Raw genomic sequence first — 14,072 nt, forward strand, 5'->3', positions numbered from 1 at the left:
TGGCCCCCCACCATCCCCCGTGGTGCTCACTCATTGTGCAGAACCTCCCGGGTTCTGTAGGGCCTGGTTGTTGCCGCCAGCCTTGTCTTCCCTGCTGTCCCCAGAGCCTTACCCCCTATGCCTGCTTGCCCTGAGAAGACTGATCTTGCACATAGTTCATGCTCCCGCAGGCAGGTCTCCCACTGCCCTCAGCATGAATTTCAAACTCCTCTTGCATTCTAGGCTTTTCAGGGTTGGTTTCAACATGCCTGTCTTGCCCCACCATTCACCAGGGCCCAATTCTCTGGTCCCGTCACTGCCTTTGGCACCCACCCCGTGGGCTTTCCCTTCCCTCCCATCTTTTTCCTTCATGCTCTCTCCAAACCTAACCATCTCTCCAGCTTCTCTTGAGAGTCACTTTGTCCTGATGCCCTCCCAGCCTGCACCAGCCAGAAGTGGCCTTCCCCATGACACGATAGCTCCCATAGTCAGTGTTCCGTAAAGTAGCGTCTGATGCTTACGTGGTTTCGGCCGAATCATTGATGTTAGTCTGCATGAGTCTTGTCCCTCCGCTGATCCCTGTGGTTAACTCAGGAAAGAAGGGGGATGAGTTGCTTCTTCCTCTCATGTCAAGGTCTAAATAATATGGATTTCAGCACACAGTAGGGCTTCAGTAAATAACTACTGATTTTATTAGACCGCAGCAGTCTTGAGATGCTCCTCCCTCACGTTGGGGAGAATGGAGGCACCTTTGGGGGTTGGTCAGTGTGGGCGAGAGCCCTGGACTGAGGTTGGTTGCCAGCAGGTCAAGCCTCCTCAAAGGCTTTCCTTCCTGTAGCAAATTTCCCCGAGATGTGCACATCTCTCCCAACTCAAGAAGACCCTGTTGGGATGGCTGAAGCATTAATCGTGTGGTTCTGGCCCATCTTGCAGGGATTTGAAACTGGACAACATCCTTCTGGATGCAGAAGGTCACTGCAAGCTGGCCGACTTTGGGATGTGCAAGGAAGGCATTCTGAATGGTGTCACAACCACCACATTCTGTGGAACTCCTGACTACATCGCGCCCGAGGTAAGACGGTGCGCGGAGGGCCGCCTTCTTCTGCCAGGGCTGAGGTCCCCTAGTGGTGCTGGGGGCAGACTCTAGAAAACCAGGAGAGATTCTAAGGGAGGAGGGAGAAGAGGAAAGGTAGAAGGCTTACTGATTTCTCCATAAGGCAGTGGCGGTGATGGAGGAGATAATGGGCCAGTTGTGAGCAACAGGTCATTCCCCACACCGGGCCAGAGCCTTGCTGGGCCTTACCCTTCCATCATAGTCCAGAACTACCAATGGACTAGGACCAAGAGAACTTTATAGACTTGTCTCATTGTCTTCGCTTCTTAATAACCAGAACACAGGAGCGCCGTCGATAAAGGCAGCAGGTAGCTTCAGCAGCTGTAATGTACCTGCGGTAAAACCGGGAATCCTCTGCCATTTCTAGCATGGTGGCGATTCTGCATGGCAGGTGCACAGGATCGAGCAGGAGGAGGAAGAGGAAAGCGGGCCTCGTTATAAATCTAGGTCAGAGATGTCCGTTGGGGGCCTGACCCACGGGGCTGCCTTTCGTGAGGTCGTTTGGATATTTTGTTCATCATAAAGTGCTTATCGGCGTCGCGTTTCTCAAGCCAATCTTGCCGAGGCTGAGACATACCTAGTGTGATATGATTCAGATTTAAGACAAAGTGTATCATAGATGCTGAATAAAAATGTCCTTGAGGGTTCTGACCGTGTAAGATGGGAAGGAGATAGCCCCCCATACGCACTGCCCGTGGCGCATAGGTGTTCGTTAGCACAGGACCATTGCATTTCCTTTCGGTGGGCATTGTTTGAGCCCCTGCTGGACACAAAGTGAGGATGAAGAATCGACTGAGCATTCCTCACTCTCCTAAAAGAGCTTCTGGGTATTAAGCAGAATAAATAGATACAAGAGACAAGGTGGTATCCTCAGGGATAACAGAAGGCTTCTTGGAACACCTGGTAGGCGACCAGGTTGTCGAGAATCAGCAGGACTAACTTTGGTGGTAGAGGGTGGGGTTAGGGAGCATTCCTGAAAACAACCAGGGGGATTGGGGTGGGGGCAGGACAGCACACGAGGTTCAGGATTCCTGGGCTCTGAACCCTTTAGGGCAGGGGCTGTGTTTCTGAGTTACTCCCAGGATCCAGCACACAGATCGGGCTCTTAGTAACGGTTTGTTGAATGAATACATGAATTTGAACTCGTGACACTCCAATGTGAGCAAAGATGAAGGGATGAGAATATTCTTGGCCTTCATTCAGGAAAGGGAAATAGTATAGCTAGAACGTAGAGTTCTTAATGCTCATAGTTATGAATAAAATTAGGAAAGAGGACCAAAGGAAGTGACCTTTATCCTAGAGGAGCTGTAGACCCACTAAGAGTTTTCTGGTGGAGGGTGTCCGGGTCTCTCAGACCTGTGCCGGGAAGAAGTTGGGCACCAGCAGTCTGGCCCAGAAGGCAGGGAGTGCAGGAAGCACAGTTCAGAGACTCTTCACAGACCAGACAAGACGTGGGGGGCCCGAGGAGAGGCGTGAGGACGGTAAGTAAAAAGTTGAATTCCATTTCGAACCTTTACCTTCTAAGAGATCTGAAAGCGAGATTTCAGTCAATCTTCCTTAGCAGGAACACTAGGAATTTAATCTTGGAGGAGAAATCAGCAAAAGCCAGGGCCCTCAGTTGGGACCTGCTTTTTTACTGTCTTCCTCATTCATTCCTTCTCAACAGAGTGCCTGGTTTCAGTCCTCTGTAAGCTGATGCCAGAGTCAAAGGGTTAACAGGCCAGCAGAGTAGTTAAGGACCCAGCCCAAGGCAAACAGTCACTTTATGACGAACAAAACATCCACACAGCTCTCACGACAGGCAGTCCGTTGACGCGAGTCACCGTGAACAGTGCCGATCACTCGGCTTATAAGGAGGCGCGGCCGCTCTTCCTTCGCCTTCCGTCCTCGGGCCCAGGATGCGGAGTCACCAGTACCTGCGGCGCGGCGAGCAGTCCTGGTCTTTCTGTGGGCGAATCACAGCTGATAAAATAGTGCTGCTTTCAGCAAGGGCTACTGGGGAGATGAAATGAAATTATGCCTCCAAAGCATTGAGCGCAGAGCCAGGCCCACACGAGCACTGCGTCGCTATCAGCACCGCTGGCTCATGCGGTGGGGTGGGAACAGCACCGTCCTGAGAGTTGAGATTCCAGGCTAGACTGGACCCCTGATGCCCCCATGTGACCTTGCTCAAGTCACAACAGTGTTTTAGACCTTCAGCTTCCTCACCTTTCAAATGGGAAGAGCACTTCCTGCCCTCCCTACCTCATCAAGCTGTTTTGAGAGTCTAATGAGATTAAAGCATGGAAATGCTTAAGAAACCATAAGCCTCTATTCAGCTAGGAGGGGCTGTGAGGCGCCTGGTGAACCCTGAAACCACAGACACCTAATGAAGCCCTAGCTCTTCCCTAATGCTGTTCTTCCCACCACGCACCCTTGGCTAGCCCCCACTGCACCCACTCTCCTTTCCACACACCCGGCGCCTGCTCCCCAGGAAATGGCAGCCAGCCCTGGGTGTGACTGGCACCATTAGGCCCGATGCTTGCCCTTCTAACTCAGCTCTGAGCCGCTCAAGGGGGTAGCCACCGCACCCGTGCCCTCCCATGGCGTGTGAAGCCTTGCCCTTCTCACGGCTCCAGTGCTGACAGGTCAGGTAAGAAGCAGAAGATTAGGGCCAAGCCCCAAAGGAATTTTATGAAAGAGGCCGCCCCAAATGGGAAGGCTCTGGAGTGGGCCTGGGGAAGGGTGGTCAGGGCCGCTCTGTGGTTTCTGCAGAGCCATCCTGTCTGAGCACACATAGGCCACCTGGAGGTCACCTCCCTGCCACCCTGTGGAGGCACGGGACCCAGATCTGCCACCTCCTGGAGGCTGGAGGGTAGCCACCCCAGCATTCCTAGCCCTCTCCACTCAGGAGAGAAGGGCGCGCACCCAGCGAGACACGCACAGTGGGCATAAGTGGCCACTAGTCTCCTGAGTGCTGGAATTGGCCTGGTCCCGGTGGGGGGCCGAGAAGCATGCTAGAGCCCCTACCTTTGCTGGCTCAGAGATGCCCAGGCAAAACAACTGACCATGAAAAAGTGACTAAAATCATGGTAGTATATGGAAAGGGCCTGTAGTCGTTAGGGACGGGAAAGGGTCTTAGGATGTGAGAAGATACGAGAAAAGCTGGGGAAATTCCGGAAAGACTTTCTGGAGCAGACGGTGGTAACCATGCCCTTGAAACGAGCAGTGCCGTGGTGAGCCAGGTGGGGCGCTAGATCTTTCATGATCGAAGGAGCCACTGACTTTGGCTTTGGCTCTGGAGCAGGGCAGCATTACTGGCTTCTCAGGACCGCAGAGCCTATAGCTCTGACCTTACAGATAGCATGTGCTGACCACTGGGCTAAGTAAGAGACCAGAGATTCTCACCAGATTGCCAGCCCCAGATAATTCAAAGTGGGCTGCGTTTGCTTACATTTCTTTTCATTCTAAATTCAAAGGATTCCTAAAACACGTGTGTTTTTACTGTTTTCAAAATGATTCCACTTAATCCCAAGCAGCCTGTAGTCTTAAGTCTCTAGAAGGGTGTTTTGAAGAGACCAGGGAAAGTCCTGGTACTTAGTTCGGTCTCCTCTTCCCTGGCCATCCTGGAGTCTGAGAACTGAGCTGGAGCCTCGTTCTAGACAGGTGATCTGAGAAGTTAGCTGCCTGGGGTAAGCTGGAGTGACCGTGTATGCCCTTTTGCCATTTGGGGGAAGTCCTGAATGGGCAGCCCTTTAGGACATGCACCCCAGCCATGCTGGTCCTCTATCGCCTTGACTTTTTGGAATTCTTCATAGAATTACAGAGCTGAGAGCAACCCAGAGAGGTCATCTCACCCATGTGTTTGTGGGCCTAATCTGGCTCTGATAAAAGGAGAAAATAATTACGGGATGGGGCCTCACTTCACAAGCCCTTCCTTAGCAGTGGAGCCAGTGTGGCATTTATTTCCACGCTGAGCCAAATACGTATCATTGACCTGCTGCCTACTCTCCATACGTGGAGACCAAAGCTAACAGAAGAAACCTTGGATTGCACACCAACTTCCAATTATCCAGAGTTTTGTATTTTGCAACATGCTTTTAAAATCTTCCACCTTAATTAATCTTAGGAGGTTAAGCTGAGAATCTGAGCTTCGAGTGATGAGAAAGTCAAACGAATGGCTCTAGATCACCCAGAAAATGTAGCCCCAAACTTGGAATGGAAGAGAAACACCCCAGTCAGTCTTCTGTCTCTTCCCTTGTAACACATGGCCAGTGCTCCAGAAAAATATAGGATTGGGGGCAATTACTTGCTTTTCAAAAGGTCCTGCAGCTTCTTTAGGGCACATTCCTCCCTGACATTGAAATTATGATTCAGTTTGTAAACCTGCGGTCCCCGCACATCATCGTGCAGGAAGCTGATGGCGCAGGGTATCCCACAGCCACGTGTCATGTGTGCACTTAACATAAATGAATTCAGCTCCGCCTTCGGTCAGAAGAAAGGAAGCGAGAGAGACTGAGAGTGTAGGTCAGAGAAGTGACCCGTGACAAAGACAAAGCACACTGGAGGATCGAGGAGATGATTTGATTGGGGCCGTTGCAGTAGGGAGAAGGTTCTGCTCCTTGGTGAGGAATGTCACAGATAAAGGGAAGGGGCCTGGGCCTTACGCAGGCAGGTATACAAGGGATTCATCAGCCAGTTTTGTGGGAGTCGCGAGGCACATTGGAGGTGGGTCTTTTCCCGGAATATCCAAAAGCATAGGCGTCTTTTGTGGTTAGAACACAAAAGGATGGGGAGATTTACTAAGTATAGTTTCGTTTCAAAAACATAGGGCTCAGGTGAATTCAGCATTGTCACAATTTAAAGAAGACTGAGATTCTGCTCAGTGTGAGATGGTCCTCGTTTGCTCTCAGTCACTTACAGCTTGCTCGTGTCTCTCTTAGCCTGCATCTTGCTCTTCTGACCCGGATTTTAGTGTCAAAAATACACACATATTTTTACGTGGTCCTAAGTGCAAGTCAGGAGCTTCATCTGCTCCGACAAAGAGACGGCGATCTATTCCCACAGGAGGACAGACTGTCAGTGTTGACTTTGGAGAGTTGAGAGTTAGGCCCCAGCATAGTGCCTCCCAAAGTCAGTTTTCCCTGAATTTGCTGATTTCCGAGCCTCAGTTATACGAGCCAGGGCTCCGCTGTGCAGAGGAGCAAGCCAGAAATGAAGGGGCAGTTCCCACGGCACCTGCGGCCTGGGGAGGAGGCTGTGGGCGGGCGTCCTGGGCGGGCCCTGACCTCACCCGCTTCCCCAACAGATCCTGCAGGAGTTGGAGTATGGCCCCTCGGTGGACTGGTGGGCCCTGGGGGTGCTGATGTACGAGATGATGGCTGGGCAGCCCCCCTTCGAGGCTGACAACGAGGACGACCTGTTCGAGTCCATCCTTCACGACGACGTGCTCTACCCGGTCTGGCTCAGCAAGGAGGCCGTCAGCATCCTGAAAGCTGTGAGTCCTCCCCCTCCCCACGCCGCTGCTCCCCTGAGCTCTCTCCCTCTCCTCCCTCTGTCCCCATCACTCCTTCCTGGTCCCTGAGGATGCCTCTCTCCTCCCACCTCTGCTGCAGCTGAACGAGAGGCGGGCAGTGCGGGGAGTTGAGGCATGAATTGCTTTCTTTGGGACTGGGACAAGCTCTGCACGTGTCTGTGTGCCCATGCGTTCCAGAGGGAGCACAACCAACCCAGACCGTGCTGGCATCACCTCTGCCACATACACGCCGCCTCCTCCCCTGCCACCCACGCCTGTCTTCTCCCGCTGGAGCCTCTGATGGGCAAAAGGGAGGCGGGCACCGTGCGCCTGTGCCCATGACTGCATCTCTGTGGCTGAAGGGCTGATCAGAGAAGAAGGGCCCGCTCAAGGCCTGCGCAGCTGTGCTGGATTCAGACACAATAGAGAGACGGTCCCCAGCCCTGCGGATAATCCCGCACGTGTGAAATGCTTAGTACTTGCTCAGAGCGGCTATTTCTGTAGCATAAGCCACTTGGACGAGGCCAAGTAAGTGAAGTGCCCTGTCCGCCTTAGAAAGCTGTGGAAGGCGGGATGCCGGGAAGGCAGGCAGAGCAGTTGACCCGCTGGGTGGAGGGGGGACGTAGATGACAGCCTGAGAACCTTGACTTCCAGTCCTGGCTTCTGTCACCCATCAGACTGCAGCAAAGTTCAGTACCTGGACGTTACATTCACCAGGTTTCCCGTATGCAAGTACCCTCTCAAGTGTGATTTATTTGTTCTTTCAATCATCTACCGATATTTCCCTAATTCCGTGTTTTTTAGCAAGAAATTTTGTATCGCTGTCATAAACGGGAAACCCGTATCATTTACCGTAGCTAAGTAACATAAATCATCGTAGGAAAATGGCAGAAAACCTCCAATCATTCTGTGGGTGTCTGGGAGCACACGTGCCACATTTTGGGAGGTGCCACATCAGAGCCTGCTATTCTCGCCTGCGGCTCTTGCTTTCTTCCCCTTCCTTCTTTCCCTCACCTCAGCCATTTCCCTTTGTCTTCCTCGCCCTCTCCCTCCCTGTCAGTAATGCAATGACCTACTGTCTGTTGAGTGTTTCCAGTGTGGGGGGCATCACGCCTCGTGCTAAGTGAGTATTGGTGAGTATAACAGCCATCGTCCAGCAGGCAGAGGTGGGCAATAAATAAAAAAATACATCCACACATAGTCACAACTGGGATGAGAACAGTGAAGGAAGCAAGTAGAGAATGTGTGTTCACTCATAGTGTATACCAGTGAGCGTCGGCTACGCGCCAGGTGCTGTGTCGGGTGCCGGCTCAGGAGAAGCCTGCGGGCAGCACCCGAAGGAGCCAGAACACCAGCCCAGCAGAGCTGCTCACTTGCCCAGGGCCCTGAACACCAGCCCGACAAACCGGTGGGACCCCTGCCCGCATCCCAGTGAGGCCCTTTCATTTTTGGATGACCCAGAGCAGTGTTTCTCAACAAGGTGTGACTTTACCCTCCCACCCCCACCCCAGGAGATATTTGGCAATGTCCGCAGACGTTTTCGCCATCACAACTTGGAGGGGGGCTGCTGCTGGCATCTCGTGGGTGGAGCCCAGAGACTTGCTAAACATCCTACAATGCACAGGACAATTCCCACAACAAAGACGTATCCCGTGCAAAACGTCATTAGCACAGAGGTTGAGAAACTTTGTCCTACAGAGATTCAGAAGCTAGAGGTTATGCCTGTGTCCGCTGGTGGGTGAGGGCAACGTCTCTGAGAGAAGGCATCTTCCCTGCAAGAAGAGCTTCTGACTCGGGAGCAGCTTCCCGAGATGTTAAAACCTGTGTGTTTATCAGTAGCCCTGACATTTCCTCCCCCAGAAGCGGAAGGGCAGGAAGAGCTAAGGAAGTGAGGAAGAGCTGAGGAAGTGAGGAAGAGTCTTCACTCCCTTGGCCTTGGAACACTTTACTTTCTCACATTGTCCCTTGACTCTGGGGCCAGGCCAGGTTTTCCATGACTCTGGCCACTGAGCTGTGTCTCTGAAGGCTGCTACCTACACATAAGTGGTGCAGAACTCTAGAGAAGACCATTTACATCATTGAGTTACACAGTGCACAACCTATGCAACAGTAAGTGCTGGTCCTAGTGCCTTCCTTCCTCAGCACTGTGCTCTGAGGCCCAGCATTCAGCCCCCTATTTAGTCATTTAAGTGTACTGAGTGCACAATAGAAGCCAGGCCCTGAACCAGGCGCTGGGAAGACAGGACTGATTCCTATCTGCTAGGGGGAAGAGATGTGTAGGCAAATAGTAATTTAAATAAGCAAGAAACATGAGGTCCCAGATACCTACAGAGGAGGGAATCTTGGGAGGCTTCACAGAGGAGGCAGCATTTTGACTGGTTCTTAGAGGATACATAGGGACTGGACAGGGGCATTCAGCCAGGGGAATAAAGGATACTAAAGGCCAGCCACGGTAGACTGGGTTCAGACTGAGAAGTTTCTGTGTGCCATAGTCTATGGACCTTATCCTGTGGGCGGTAGGAATTAAGAGTGCTGAAGCAGGGTAGCCTCTGGAGACTTTTAGATCAGGAAGGTGAAGTGTGTGTTGGTACCGTTCTACCTCGAATCTGCCCACCAGCCCTTCACTCTCTTATCTGTGTCTCTCCCAGCCGCGGGTCATTGCGCTTTGGCTTCAGGGGCACCAGACAGGAGTCAGCAGGAGACTCTCCCTGCCCAAGAAAACCCTTCTTGCTAATGAAGCCTGAAACCGTATCAGCCTAGATTTCTTCCTTTGGATTATGGAAGTAAATTCCTTTATTTGAATGCAGACGCTATGAAATGTAACTGTCTCTAGCGCATGCACATGCGCACACACATGCACGCACACACGCACATGCGCACGCACATGCACGTGCACGCGCGCGCACATATGCACACACACACGCGCGCGCACACACACCCCTAACTTTATTTGGGGGGGCTCTCAGAAATATTTCCACCTACCAGCACGGATTGTTTTCAAGGTTATGTGGTACACATCTACTCAGATTATTTGCCATCAGAACTGACTCACGTAATAGGAATAAGCTTACCTGGGTGTGTGGGGAAATATGAGGGCTGCGGATAAAAATACAGATTTTTACATCTCGAGAAGCTGCCTCCAAGCCAGAGGCTCTTCTCACAAGACGTCAGCCCACAAATATAAAACACATCGATGTGGTTTTTACCAACAAACGTTGAGAAGCCATAATCCTTTCCTTTTCTTGTTTTTTTTTTAATCAGTTGATCTACATGGGTATTGTATGCTGGAGATTACAAATTCAAATTTTAAAGAAAAAGTGAGGGGGCCCTGGGGCCAGGAAAAGGAGAAGTGGAGGAGCCTTTGATAATTTACCTTAGCATGAATAGCTGGTCCTCTTTTCTCACCTCAGCAAGGACTGTTGACCTCTCAGTGTAAGTGAGTGTATCAGACCTCCATCTCCCTGATGAGAAGACTCGAGAACCTGAGGAGAACCGGGGAGTTAGTAACAGCCTGAGTTCCTCCTCCCAGCGTGGTACCTCGTTGGCTGTTTGACGTTGGCCGGGTTAACCTCTCTGTGCCTCAACTACCTCACTTATAAAATAGGGACAATAATAGACCTCAGAGGCTCGCATTTGGACGAAATGAGTTAATAATGTATGCTACGTTGAGAGTGGCGGCTAGCACATAGTAAGTTCTAGACAAGAGTAAAATTGGACTCGGGGGGGGGGGGGGGTAGAGTCCCCCAGAAGTGCAGGAAACAGGCTTGGGAGAGGGTGCTAAAGACGTTGCCCTGGCTGACTTCCATCTTTCCCTCGCAGCCTGTCCCTGCCAGGCCTCTGTCACTAATGATGTCATGTCCTCCTCCCCACAGTTCATGACCAAGAACCCACACAAGCGCCTGGGCTGTGTGGCGGCCCAGAACGGCGAGGACGCCATCAAGCAGCACCCATTCTTCAAGGAGATCGACTGGGTGCTCCTGGAGCAGAAGAAGATCAAGCCACCCTTCAAACCTCGAATTGTAAGTAGGGCCCGGAGCTCATTCCACACTGTGGGTCGGGCCTGAGCGCGTAGAAAGAATGGTTCTGGGGCACTTTCACAGCCCAAACGACAAGCACAGGAAGTAGCCGACACTCTCCCTGAAGGTCTTCCAAGGAAGACTTCCTAAGAGTTTGCTGTCAAAAATATGTAACCTAGAGACATAACCAAGATGGGGATTCTCATGGGACACAGAAGAAGATGTTTTAATTTTAATCGAGATCCATCGATGGCTTTGGATCAAATGCTACGTACTGCATATGGTAAAGAGAGAAGGTTTCTTTAGAAATGAACCGGTTTGCTTTATAACTTAGTCAGTTTAAAGAAACACACTACATCAGAGCCACAGTCACAGTCGTGATGTGGACTTAGCGCAGAGTGCGAAGGTAAGGCCCAGGGCCCGACACCCGGGGGCGGGGGGGGGGGTGCTGCGCCAAGTCTAGGGGCCGAGCCTGTGAGAGGCTGTCTGTGGAGAGCTCCCGCACCTGCTCTCCCGCGCCGTCCCTGCCGAGCCCTCGCCAGCCCCAGCACACGCCTCCGTGCAGCTTCTCAGGCCCGCGGCGGTGATGCCTGTCCCAGGGGCAGCCGCACTGGGTATTGGAGCTCGGCGGCTGGAAAGAGGGATCAGAGAGTGGAGGCTGTGTCCCGGCGGTGACCTTCTGCTGGAGGGGAGACGGCCGGCAGTGCCGTCCTTACAGTGTGTGTGCATGCCTGTGCAGGGGGCGCATCTGAAGTCTCTTGGCGTGTCGCCCGATGAGGCAGTCATTCAGACTGAAAATTGGGATGGCCAGCTGGCTAGTTCACTGGGAGCACCGGGAATCTGTAACATGAGGAAATGGCAGGGTAGGAGCCCCAGAGCGGTGGGGCCGGGGTCCCGGGCGGGGAAAACCCGAAGAAGTCATCCAGTCAACCCTCAGCCACCCCGCGGCCCCTCCTCCCCCACTTACAAGTACAGGAAAGACCCTCCTGTGCTTTGTGAGTCATCCGGGAGGAATTCCATTCTATTCCAGGAGGTTTTCTGGGGAGCTATTACGGATAGTGCTGGGATTCTCAGAAATGTCCCAAGTTAGGAGGCAACTCTGAGCTGAAGGCGTGGTGCACGCCTCGGCCAGACTAGAACGTGGAAGGCTGACTGGCCCCGGACGCTCGGTCGGGTCACCGCTCCTCCTGTGCTTCCTCCTTTGGTTTTGATGAGTTTTGCTGGCCGGCACACAGCGTGCCACAGGCTAGATTTAGGCTCACCTTCTCTCTTTGGTAACATTACCTCCGCCCCTGCCCATCTGTCCCCACCTTGGCTCTGGGGCCTGCTGGGGCTCTGGGCAAGGCAGCTGCACATGCCAGCCTGCTCAGTGGCTGCCCCCACCCCCCCCCACACACCCAGAGGGGCTCTGTGAGTGGTCTGCAAGGACAAGTTTAACTGTGTCCCAAAAAAAGTGAGGGGAAGTAGGAAACCAGAGGTCAAGTGGAGAAGGAGGGGAAAACAAAAGACTCAGATCTGAGGGTACAATGTTAGTGTGGGTTTGGTCTACGGTAATCAACCCAGAGCAAAGTGGGAAGTAGCACTGAGCGATCCAGGCCTGACCAATGGGACCGACCAGCCAGTGGAGGTCTGCAGAATGACTCCCCCAGATCAAAGCTAGGCTTGCAGAGGGCCGGGCCGGGCTAGAGGGGCAGCCCCTCCTGGGGGTGTGGGGCCAGGGCACAGGGCAAGCCCGGGGGACTGTCAGCAGGGGGTGCGAAGGGAAGAGCAGGCCTGGGGTGCGGCAGAGGCAGGCACAGGAGCCTATCCTGAGAAGCCGCAGGAAAGCAGGGAATTAGGAAAGATCTTGACGATCAAAGACCCAGAGAAGTTTTCAAGTGTGGATTCATGGAGAAGAGTCTCCTTTGAGGGAACAGACGGCAGAACAGTGCTCAAATCCAGTGGGCGAGCGTGCTCTGAGATTTTGGAGGCCCCACGAAGCTCCCGTTTCCAGAAGCCCTTCCCCAAGGCCTAGCAATACCAGGGATTCCTCGCAGGGCTTCCACCCTCTGTCTGAACTCTGAGCCAATGAAAGGGCAAACCTAAGAGAAGTAACCCTCTGAGCTGTAGCTGGCTTCCCCCAGAGTGACGGAAGGGCATGAAGAACAGGTGTGAGGTTTCTGTGGGCCTGCGGGTTGAAGAAGGAACCAGACCCGGAGGAAGGGGTAAAGAGAGAAGAGGGACTCAGGAGGCCAGCCCATGACCCAGCCCACTGGAGGTGGGCAGGCCTCAGCTGCTCAGACAGGCAGGGGTGGCTGGCTGGGAGTGCGGGTGCTCCTGTGGGCCAGGGCGGGAGAGGGTCCCCGGGACCGGGCAGAAGCGCATCCCTGCATGAGGGGGTCAAGCTCACCTGGCGGTCAGGTGGGACTCTGTCTCCACCCAAAGCCACACAGGACCCATGCTTCCCTCCCTTGGGCATCTCATGAGCCCCCAACTGGGGACCAGGGGGCAGGACTCTGCTTGCTTGCTTTGTTCAGGGGCTCAAATAGGCTTCCTGGGCCACGAGCGTCCCCTGGGAGGATGGCAAAGAGTAAGGACAGGGGCCGTCCGGGAGCTCCCAGCGAAGTACACTGGAGTCTGCGTTCCCAAAGACTGATTCCATCCTTGCTTTGCACGTCACCTTCTGTCCAAGCTCCTCCTCCCCCTCACAGCCCTCCAGAGTTCCCCTGGACACGGTTGGGAGTTGGGGGAAGGGCATTTATCCGGCTGGTTTGAATTCCGTTCGGAAGAGAGAGAACATCTGAAGGAAGGCTGAGAAAGGAAACTTAGGTCGCGCAAGAGATGTTTCTGGTCACGTTTCGAGCCGAATACTGTTGATCCTCACAGAGTTCCAGCTACAGGTCTTTAAAGATGTGTTCAAGTCATTTAAGTATCTGACTGCGTTTATATTCTAGAGACTTCTCTCTGGAGAAGTATCAAAATGGGAAAGAAAAGAACAGTCTACATCTCATTAGCAAGTTGGAGAGGTGTCCCGAGTGTGTCCCTAAGCTGAAAGCTCTTTTCTGAAGAATGTTGAAGGCACCACCTGAGTCCTCCGTGGGCTTGTATACAGCAGAAACGAATCTTAAGTTGAATTAAAGCCCGCCACAGTGACAAACATAGCGAAAGCCTCACCGAGCCCATGTGGAACTCACACAATGTTTTTATAAACCACCACCCACCTCTTACTAACTCAGGATTAACCCTGGGGGTATGAGTACCCGCTGGCTCAGCTGCCAGCAGTGGGGAAGGCTGGGCTTCGTACGCAGGGCCAGGTACCCACAGGCAGAACAGACCCCACCCACGAGAGGTCCCTGGAGAGATGTGGGGGGCTGAAGTGTGTTTACAGGGCAGGGGTTCCATCACAAGACAGGCTGTCCTCGGGCTGAAGGTGTCCCGTAGCTTCAGGGCACATCCGCTTCCTTTTGAGGAGAGCTGGGAAGGAAAGGTT

At 53.1% G+C, this 14,072-nt stretch overlaps 1 protein-coding gene across 2 annotated transcripts in view; it reads left to right on the top strand.

Annotated features, from left to right (window-relative positions):
• The window catches only part of PRKCE (protein kinase C epsilon), a 570,596-nt gene that overhangs the window by 451,273 nt on the left and 105,251 nt on the right, over positions 1-14,072 (top strand). For both annotated transcript variants that reach the window (XR_015725163.1, XM_045787917.2), the window contains exons 12-14: positions 913-1,051; positions 6,381-6,569; positions 10,460-10,606. Coding sequence is in view for 1 of the 2 variants with exons in the window: in XM_045787917.2 (XP_045643873.1) it covers positions 913-1,051; positions 6,381-6,569; positions 10,460-10,606 (475 nt within the window). In the remaining variant the exon portion in view is untranslated. The remainder of the gene's footprint in view (positions 1-912; positions 1,052-6,380; positions 6,570-10,459; positions 10,607-14,072) is intronic.

This window comes from Ursus americanus, chromosome 7, assembly GCF_024610735.1.
Source record: "Ursus americanus isolate L20-20 chromosome 7, mUrsAme1.1.p, whole genome shotgun sequence".
NCBI lineage: Eukaryota > Metazoa > Chordata > Mammalia > Carnivora > Ursidae > Ursus > Ursus americanus.